The sequence below is a fragment of the Silene latifolia genome, chromosome 6 (genome assembly GCF_048544455.1).
Source record: "Silene latifolia isolate original U9 population chromosome 6, ASM4854445v1, whole genome shotgun sequence".
In the NCBI taxonomy this organism is placed as follows: Eukaryota; Viridiplantae; Streptophyta; class Magnoliopsida; order Caryophyllales; family Caryophyllaceae; genus Silene; species Silene latifolia.
This window is the reverse complement of record NC_133531.1, coordinates 30360657-30371625: the sequence shown is the minus strand read 5'-3', so window position 1 is coordinate 30371625 and position 10969 is coordinate 30360657. Positions and strand designations below refer to the sequence as shown.

Sequence of the window (10969 nt, the reverse complement as noted above, 5' to 3'; positions counted from 1 at the left end):
ACTGACCCAAGGATGCCATGTGATGTGCTACAAAAACAGCTCCATAACAACATTTCAACATTTTTAAGTATGATGCATTAATTACCATAGGTATCACTTTAAATCCCTTCTCATTGATCGTACATGTCTCTGCACGTTATAATACATCAAAAATACATCAAAAACGCGGACATAGGTTTCATCAGGAGGTCATCAAAATATCAAACATAACCAAAAGTAAAAAACAAAAAACAAAAAAAAAAAAAAAATGCAAAAAAGTAAAAAACATGGCAAAAATGGGGTGGGCATAAACATTAGTCATTATAATGTGAAATTGGCAAGCAAGATCATTAGCGGCATCAAAGATTTAAAGTATAATAATAGGTAACAAAGATCAATCCACCAATATTCTGGTACTGTTGAGGAAACATAACCTGTGTTCCGCTCTCTTTGGAGAAGCGCAATAAGTCGCAGAATAGATATAGTAATCACTTATGTAGCTAGGCCTGTTGTTTTACAAATGGGGCACAGATTCTTCTGTGCCAGCCATTGTTTTATACATTCTCTGTGGAAATCATGTCCGCAGTCCAGGGTTCCAATGTCTTCACCGTCCCTGTATTCTTCCTGTCAAAATCATTACTCAACCCATGAGAAGACAGAAGCACCGTTGTTTCCGCTAAACCACCAAAAAATACACAATACTCCAGAATTACCTGACAAACACAGCAAGGTTCCACCTCTGTCAGATCATCGGTCATCGTATGAACATGCTTGTGCTGTTTCATACATTTTAAAATCGTCCCTTCGCTCAGCCCAGTGCACACGTACCCAATGCGCTCTTCCAAAGCTAAGAGTTCCTGTGATTGAATATGTCATACTTTGCCAAAACAATAAGAGTGCAAGAAGTAGACACTAGACAGCAATTCAAGTATAATCAGAGTATATATACCTCGTAAGACATGTTATCCACGTCAAGCCTCATATCCCTATGCTGATCATGTATATCAGCCATCCCGAAAAACACCGATTGATCAAGTAGCATAACATCCTGCAACCCACATTATTCGATGTGAACGTCGTCGGTGAAAACAACCCAATTGATTGGAGTAAAAATACTTGATCAAATACAAACCACAGATAGATTAGATGTATGCTATACGAGTAACAAAATTCAGCAAGAAATCCAAAAACGCAAGTATTAAGAATCCGCGAAACTAAGGTAAAACATGTGTCAAGGTAAACTAAGGTAAAACAGACGTTTCTTCGTGAATACTGGAAATGAAACACAATTAGCGTTTGAGTAGGTCTCTTAGACTATATATATGTATATTTATATATATATATATATATATATATATATATATATATATTGGTTAAAAAATGAATAAAAAAACATAAAAGATAGATTAAAACTTAAAAAGTAAAAAAAAAAAATGACAAGTAGAATTAAATAAAATCAAGCACATGTTTACATGATACGGGTTCCCGACTTCCTGCCAATCCCTGCCACATGGCATCAATTAATTGGTCCAAATTTTTTTTTTATAATTTTTTTTAAAAAGGGTTACATAATTAATTTTACAAACTCAAAAGAAGTAAAAAGTAAATTAATGTTCGTAACATTTTATTCTCTATGAATGGAGACCACATTTGATACAGAGTATATTTTATCAATAAAATAAATTAATTTCTGCATATAAAAAAAAGAGAAAATTTAAAAAAAAAAAAAAAACAAATATAAAACTTACATATATGCATTAAAATATCAAAACTCTCAACTTGAAAATATTAATTCTAAACTATTAAAAAAAAATTAGGTGAAATATTCAAGTATCTTTATTATTTTTAGTATACTCAGTATAGTATACCTGAAGTAAGAGAAATGTTCGATTAAAATAGGTTAAGGTAGTAAAACATAAAAAATAAGAACTAACGCTTGCAAGTAACTCAAGAGAAATAAATTAATATTTTAATGCAGAAACCAAAACTAAGAACTAAGGCTGCACCAACTACTGATGGCTGCACGAACTACTGATAACGTAGTTAACTTTTTTACATATTGGTTTTAAAACTAATGAGTTCTAAAATCATAGCAACATAGTTACATTTCAGAATATCATCGATACATGTCATGAGTTCTGAAATCACACAAGTCTCCTAGTTGAAATTCATGTGTAGATACATGAATGTTTAACAATTCAACTTTCACAGCAAGCCACTTAGCTATCGAATAGTGGTACCTATCAGATTTCAAGTCCACATAAAGTTGTGATTGACACATTTCATGTGCTGAACCTTTGGTGCCAAAACTGTCAGGATGTCAGTGTGGCATTAAAGGTGATATGACTGCCGATTTCCTCGTATTATAGTAGGACCTCTATTAATGGCTCTCCGACCAGTTACTCTATTCCACCAGAATATGAATTGGGTGCACGTGTAGTTTGTATAAGTGTGCTTAGTCTTGCTCACGTTATGATGAAATGAAAGTTATGAAACCAAATTCCAAGTAACAAATCAAGTACATAGAGGTTTAATACATTGCATCAAGGCATGGAAAACAAACCTCAATTCGCAACCCTTCACCACCTCTACGAATGATATCCAGTGCATTTCTGATCTGTTTAAGACATGTATGTATCACCATCAATTTCCAATATGTATAATAGTGTATACTGTATACACACAGGATAGTAAGAACTAGCTGCCTGTCATTATAAACCAAGAAGTAAAATAAATTTAACACGAACTTCTACATTCAGTTCTGCACTTCTGCATCTCATACGTCTGATCCTTTTGCTTTATAGTTAGCAATATTAACACACCATAACCATGGTAAAACAAAACGCAACATTCATTGCGCTAAAGTTCGTGCTGCAGCGGTAATGGAACTTCTACGTGTAAAATAATATGTCACTTGTGACACGCTCTTAAATTAAAAATATTTATCAAGTGTATTAGTATAGTTTTTCATGCCTTGAAATATGAAATTTTAGTTAGATTTTCCATAGTTGTAGTCTGTAACATCTTTTTCCAGATTTCCAATGGAGCCTAAGACTCATCACTCTTTGGTTCTGGATTATGATGGAGTAAAGCAAAATGGTTCACTAAAGTGGTTTGTGCTTCTTTCTCTTGTGAAGTAGCAGTCCTTCGATGCAGTTCTCAACGCAATTTTCATCTTGGGTCATTCGGAAACAACCTCTTTGTGTTTCTAACACAAGGGTAAGGCTGCGTACATCCGACCCCCCTTACCCCGCAATTTGCGGGAGCCATTTAGGCACTGGGGTAATGTTGTTGTAGTCTGTAACATCTCTCTTTTACAAACACATACACCAAAATATACGCCCTTCAACCAATCTTTACTTCAAAATATAATGGGTATTATAGAATATGTCACAGAAATATAGGTAAAGCATCAGCTGTATGCCTGTATGTTAAACCATTGGCTGTCGTCAGGGTAGAAACATTTGCATTCTTTCTACAAAGCACTATAGAATGTAAAGGAACATAATGGTAACGTGAAATTCCACTAGCACCAAGAATTCTAATTGTCAAAATCCTCAGAAGGGACAATAACTATACTACACCCATTTTAGCTTTAGGTTATAGTACTAGAGACCATGACGGTAAAATACTATTATTAGGAGCTAAACCTCGCGGCCAAGTCAGTGTTCAATATTTTATGTTAGACAAGACTCTTTCCCTTAGAGAAGAAAGATAATTGCAGCTAAAACATTGGGGTCTAAATTTTTAGCCATTGAAGGAAATAGTCAGTGTTATTAACTCTGTCTGTGCGACTTGGAACGTTCCTAGGGAAATTTCTTCTATAACTGATGATATATGAATTGAGCTCTCTTCGTTCAAGGAAGTATATTATACTTGTTGTTATCACGAGGCCAATAAAGTCGCTGACTTTATGGCCAATTTGGGGCATTTGGATCATACATTGAGGTGGGTTAACTAACAGTCAATGGCTTTTACTCTCCTCCCTCATCCAAAAGTATGTCGGTCCTAATCTAAAGGATCAACCTAGTTTTCTTTCCATATCAGGAAAGAATACTACCCCCATTTCAATCAATTAGCCCTATAGACTATTCTCTGTAAGCATCACTGTTAACATTGAGGTTCGTTAAGTGAAATACAGGAAGTACTATTTATAAAAACAGGACATAATGTGAGTCCTATAACATTGACATGATGTTGACGTCAAGACATTAAAACCAGGCAAAACCGAAGCCTGGGAAATGCAAGTTCTTGCAGTCTCATGATGAGAGCAGTTCTGCTCCTTTTAATTACACTAGCAAGCAAAGAATAATGTAAGCTCTCCAAGAAGTCACCGCAAGGATGCCAGAAACATGCCAAATGCTCAGTCCAAGTAACTAATACAATGCACAAAGCATTGCTTCAAACATGTCATCTTCATCTCGACAACAATTATCGAGTGTAGATTCAAGACCTTCATCAATGTGCATGGCTACTATTAGGATCAAGTACAAGGGGTGACTATAACACGATTTCCTGTTACTCAAATTCGATATACACTATAACGAAGTTCAAATTTTTCTAGAAGAGGAACAGAATAACAGCGATGAGAGGTTGCCAAACTTCTATTTTCAAAGGCTTAGAGGAGATGTGTAAAGAACAATAAAAAAATAGAGAGATGAAAAAGATCAATAATTTGTGAAATACTTGGGTAAAGACTAGAGATAAAGAGTGTCGTAAGATTTTAGGCAAGGTAAAATTGACATAGAAAGTTCAATTTTGGAAGGGTGTCAACCCTTACAGCATTCCATGATACAAGATAGTGAGAGATAAGGTGAATGACCAACCCAAACATTGATCATCTATCATCACATGAAAACAGAGGGACGGATTAAAAACAACGTTACTCCTTCTCATTGAATGTGGTTTCCTTAAGAAAACCTAACCTCTACTAAATTGACAGAATGCAAATGAAAAGTCATAAGAGAAAAATGACACCATAGTTGGAAGACTTACAGTGAAGTTGTTTATGGGCCACCTAGTTCATTAGAAGTGACTATGCCGACCCATTAAAGGACCAGGTAAGTACTATGTATTTTTAAAACATAAACAGGCCCGACGGCTAACCTATCCTAAAGTTGCTATCTTACATGTCCGTGGGCTAAAAATCTAGTTTAGGCCAGTCATTGTCTGGCACAAGCCTCCATTTGATCACCTCTAACTTATAAAGTAAGGGGGAAATAGCTTAGAAGGTCTATCACCGTGGAGCGTTACCCCCTCTCTCCATGAACTAAGCATTTGAGGTTTTGTAACGAAGAAAGGAGAGCAATAAAGGAAGACGGTAATGGAGAAAGGTGTTCTAGACTTTCACATTGGAAACTATACACTATATCATCAAATTTAAGAGAGGCCAGCAACGCAGCAAGATATAGGTTTTACGATGAAATAGTCACAGCTTAAAACAAAGGCTTTCATATAATGTGTGTCGAAAGTTTGGTGTATCCAAGAGATGTAAATATTCAGAACAAAAAAAAACAGAAAATAACTCTCTTCAATAACTGGTACCACAAAAAACTTGCCTCTTATGAATTTACACCTCGCAAAATTCAAACCTCGCTAAGTTGCTGAAAAAAATACCTAAGCACCAATATTTGAAACTTGGAAACTGCATAATTTCAAAGCATCTCATTTGAACACAAAATTGCTTGACAAAATTCATTTACAATCACTATGTAATGCTACAGGATAACTGATTTAGACAACAAGAATCTCCACCTCAAACAAACTCAGCTAAACCGACTCCCTCTATCCTCGCTGGGCCGCGTTAAATTCAGCGAACTTTGCATTAAATAATAGTAACAAAAAAATATATATCAAAAAAAAAGTATAACATGAAAGAGAAAAGCAGGACAAACCTCCGAGACAAGCCTGCTTCTTCCTTCACCAGCAGCCGCTAAAGCTCGCAAATAAGGAATTCCACCAGTACCATCACCTTGCCTCTCCAACCATAATGCCGATCTAGAGTGTACGCGATTATGCCCCTGATTTACACCACTGGAGGGAAGTACACCATCTTGTGAAGAAGCAGGAATGGAACGTTGTTGGCCACTACTACTGCTTTGGCCTGCAATATCAGAACCAGCAGTAGATATCAGTGACCTACGAACATATTCCGACAATCTCCGAGAGTACTGCGATGGAGGATGGCGATGAGAAGCCCAACTGGGTCCCACTGAAGAGGGGGGCCCAACACTGGAGCCTGGGCGGGAACTTGACCCGGCATTTCTCGATATTCCGACGCTACCACTATTAAGGTTCCAGTTTGTTTGTGAAGCCGAATTCCTTGCTTCAATTGGAGGTAAAAACATAGGATGCTCTCCGATGTTTCTTGGTAGATTTCTGGAGCTAAAGTCATCAGGCACCACATCGTCTCTCTCTCCAGACCCCGATGAACTTCCAGGCCTTAATGTATTCCACCTATGGGATTGCCCACTTCGCCGCATAGTAGATGCACGCATTAGGGCAGATTGGTTTTGTGGAACCGAGGTCTCTTGTGGAATCTGTGACATCAAGTCATGAGAAGGGCTAATGGGGACAAATCTCAACGGCTGATGGACTGATTGAATATCAGGGTGCCGGGTAACACTGGTAGGCACTGGTAAAAACGAATTATTCGACATAGAATCTTGCTGAATGGATAGATTTACTCTCGACCTGTAAATCCTTTGAGAGCTTTCTAACCCACCAAGCACATTTAGAGGATGCAGATTGTCATTGGAGACTCGTCCACTCATTCCCAATCCAAGTCTTGGATTGACCTGTTCAGGGAGACTAACATTAGAAGAACTTCCAGGCGTATCGAAATGTGGAGAAATCCCTCGCCACAGGCTATCTTCTGCCCCAGGAAAGCAATTTCCACCACTAGATGATTGACCAGCATTTCCTTCAAGAGTTTTCCTTTTACAGGACAACCGGCGACCATCCAAAGAACAACCAGGTCTGCCATCATCATCTTCAACAAGAAACCCACCACTACCAGATGATGTACTGGCCGAAGTGTGAAACTTATTCTCAAATCCAAAAGATGTTGACGAATTAGGACAGTCCATCTCATCATCGACCGTATGGTAGCGTGCCTCGTTTAAATCAAAATTTTGAGAAGCGGAATTTGAGCTGGACCCTCGGACAATTTGATTGGTACTAAGGTTCAAATTAATATCAGGTTGTGAAATAAGATTTCCAGGCTCATTTTGCTGCAAATCCAACCTCAACCCGACACCAATTGAGGTATTAATTGGAGGTGACCAGCCACTTTGAGTTGATTGACCGGCGATGTTTTGTGGGCCTACAGAATTCGGATCACCAATATTCCATCGGCTAAAGTTCCGACCTTCTGGATTAACACTGCTCACATATGTGTTATCTGAATTGCTAGCTGAAATCATATAATCAGGCAACCTGCTTTCAGCAGGATTTGGAAGATTATTCCAACAAATTTGCTGGTCTGCACCCACATTGGTAGATGGAGACCCGTAATCAAAATTTATTGAATCCGGCAGGGAACCAATGGCACTCCTCTGCCCTTGCATCACTGTGTCTGTATGGTTTCCTTGGAAAAATGTTTCTACACGCAGGAAAATCAAATTATGATTTATGTGATTTCTAAAACTTCTCGACCGAACCCACAAACAAGAAGAGAAAGACGGTTTAACAGCTTTGTAGGACAGTCATAAACTCAAATTAAGACACAGCATTGAACAGTGTGCAATTCCAACATACTAACAAGTTACCAAAGTTCTTCAGAGTACATGCAAAAGCTAAAACAAAGCACTGTTCACATACAAAACAAGAAGACAACTACAATCTACAGAATACAGATGATCTAGATAGAAGCTAAAGACTTTATTCACAATGAAGATAGATTGATGTAATAGCGATCAAAGGCGACAAAATAGATGCAATAATGAATCAACACTAGCCAACAGTGCTCCCACCACATTCTATTACTCACAGTGGTTTATTTATCAATGTTAAACCTCCAAAGCATGACTACAAAAACAACCATTTATATGATGAAGCATAATGTACATCAAGGGAGGTGAAACATACAAAACAAGGAAAGCCTGAGAACCCGATAACGCCACAAAACCCCAATTCTACAGCACAAAACCCTAATCCTACACCTAAAAACCCACAAATTTCGCGAGACTTACACCAGCATTGCAAATATAATCATCAGATATTCTAAAGACTTTGTTTATCAGTAACATTGTATAATTGATTATCATCCATTGTTATTTACTTGTAACTTTCATCTGCCATAAACACAAATTCCAATGTACCAGCATACTTAAACACACATGAAATCAGAAAAAAAAAAATTGAAACTTTCCATAGAAACCAAGTAACCAACAACAGCACCTAGAACTGAGCTATAAGCTGAATAATCACACATCATCAACACAACAAAATGAACCAACAATAAATTTACAAAACCCTGCAACAATAAATATAATCAAGCAGAATAAAAGCTACAGATTCCAAGATTATGCAGAAAACCCAGAAATATATTCTAAAAACATAAATATTCAAACAACAAAAAGTAGACAGCATACCCAGAAATTGATCATAAAAAAAACCCAGAAAAAAATTATTAAAAAAACAAGGAAAATAGTTGATGCTTACCAGAGAAGACCCAGTTGGATCTGCCTAAAAACTAAAAAAAATGATGAAATTAAACTGAAGAAAATGGGAAGAACATAAAGGGAAAATAATCAACAAAAAATCAGAAAAAAAATAAAAAAAAAATATGTCTTTAAAATGGGTAAAAGAAGATAAAAAGAAAGAAAGAAAAAAAGAAAGAAGACCAAAAAAAACACAGTGAGAAAATGGGAGGAAGAGAGAAGTTGAAGGCTTTGGAAGATGAGAAGAGAAGAGAGACAGACAGACAGAGAGGTGTGGATTAAACAAGGGAAGAGAGGAGAGGGGTCAGTCAGTAACCTGCATTTTTTTACAAAAACAACCACATATATTAATATTATATTAATTAATATTATTATTATTATCACTATAAATATATTTAAGACATTAAATTATGATTTGATAATGGGAAAAAAGATACAGGGTGATTAATTTGGACATGTCTTTACTCTTTCCCTAAAGAAAAGTTTGTGAAAGATCCTTTATGTTAATCTTGGTGGTTGGTGTATTCACACAATTAATTTGGAAGTTGGCCAAAATAATTGTCGTGAGTTTGGGTATAATATCGACCTTTATCGTTACATGATTTTACATATGGTTATATAATAATTATTTTATGGTCTATAAAAAAAATTCCTAAATAAAACCCAAAAATAAAAGTTTACTTACAAATGAGCAAGCATTTCTTAATCCGTCTCAAATTTAAGACGGGTCAAATACATATAACTTGAATATATAAGAATGCATAGAAAAAAAGTAATATTTTATTGGTATGATACTTAATCTATTTTAAAATTAACACAAATAATATTTTCTTAAATGGGAATTTATGCTTACAAATTTAGGTAGTTTAACAAGAAAGCTACAAGTAGCTTTACTTGCACTGTATGAGGCATAATGCTGAACTGCTGTACCAAATGCTCCTCTTCTATTCCCCTTTTCCAGTATAAAAAAGAAAACAACAACTAATTATTGTTAGAATTTTGTTGATAAAATAAGAATAATGATGTTACTCATGGTATTAGTCATATTGTGTGAACTATAAATTACAAGGTCACATTATTATCCACATTTGGTTCTTTGGATTCTTTTGACTTTAAACACTCTTTCTTATCAAATTAAATATTCATGCATGGCTTTAGCTCATTTTTACGCACCAATAAGTGCAAAGTTGCCGATTCATGCATACGCACACAATCACTATAAATTTACATTAGTTTATACGAGTACTGCCCCTAATCCCTTATGATCATTTTACCTAATAGTATGCACTATTGTCATTGTTGTTAAACTCTTGTTCTTTATTGACGGATCGTTTGTTGTTTAAAAAGTGCTGATTGATTCCAATCTTAGATAGGATTTTAATTTGCAGATTTTAAGATTCTACTTGTGTCTTAAAAACTTTGTCGGTAAATCATACATAACAATATTACAGAATTCTCCCTCCCTCTCTAGAGTTCTCTCAAAAAAACCTCCAAAAAAACCTAATCTTTCTTTTCTATTGTTCCACCGCCGCTGCCACCATTCCATCCTCTACCCCATATCTGACCACCTTTCGTCGGAGATGTGGCTATCAAGCTTTGATGGCGAGCATCTCCGGCGAATCACCATTTTCCTTTTTGATTAATTCATTCTATACCAATTTTCCCCTTTCTGGATCAGACCGTGTCTTTATCTTATCTTCCCTTTTATAATCAAATTCTTTGCTGCATGTCGTTGTGCTCCTCCTGTTGTCCTTGTGTGGTCATCGTCATTTCCGTCCCATTTCTTTCCGTCTGAGTCGTCTTTCTTCGAGATGGTTGGGTCGTGTTGTTGGTCTTTTTATGGTTGGCTTTGCATGCGTCTGAATCGTTGAAGTTCCCGTCCTTCCATTCCCTTGTCCTGTCACCGTCGGTCTTGTGTCCATCCCAGAGGTGATCCCCCCCTTTTCCCCCACCCCTAGCTTTGCATGCGTCTGAATCGTTTGTCTGTATGTGTCGATGAGTATCGCTCATCCGGGTGATGTCACTAGGTGGTCGCGTTTTGGGTCTTTTTTGGTGATCCCTCCATTCCCCCCACCATTCTGTCCCAATCTTTATCACTAGTGTTTCCTGTGTCGTCCTTTTGTTTGGTCTGGTTGTGTGTATGACGGTGGTCCTGTGAAGTGTTCGCATGGTGAATCGGGTGTCTTTTTCCGGACTTGCATGTCTCCTTGTGTGACTGGTTTTTTCTTTGTCTGTTGTCCTTTCCATCTCGCTCTTGTTTGACTTTTTGGGTTTGTTGGTCTGGTTGGGTTGGGTTTGGCTTTGACTGTTGATCCTCTTTTCTATTC

The 10969-nt window shown here is 36.7% G+C and overlaps 1 protein-coding gene across 1 annotated transcript; it reads right to left on the bottom strand.

Moving 5' to 3' along the window:
• Window positions 1–281: 281 nt before the first annotated feature.
• Window positions 282–8978, bottom strand: LOC141586644 (putative E3 ubiquitin-protein ligase RHG1A). Its single transcript, XM_074407941.1, has 6 exons — window positions 8644–8978; window positions 5874–7582; window positions 2543–2596; window positions 929–1027; window positions 693–836; window positions 282–603 (listed from the first exon to the last, which is right to left on the bottom strand). Exons 2-6 carry the CDS (start codon window positions 7545–7547, stop codon window positions 472–474), a joined length of 2103 nt encoding a protein of 700 aa, XP_074264042.1. The 5' UTR covers window positions 7548–7582; window positions 8644–8978; the 3' UTR covers window positions 282–471.
• Between the last annotated feature and the right edge of the window lie 1991 nt (window positions 8979–10969).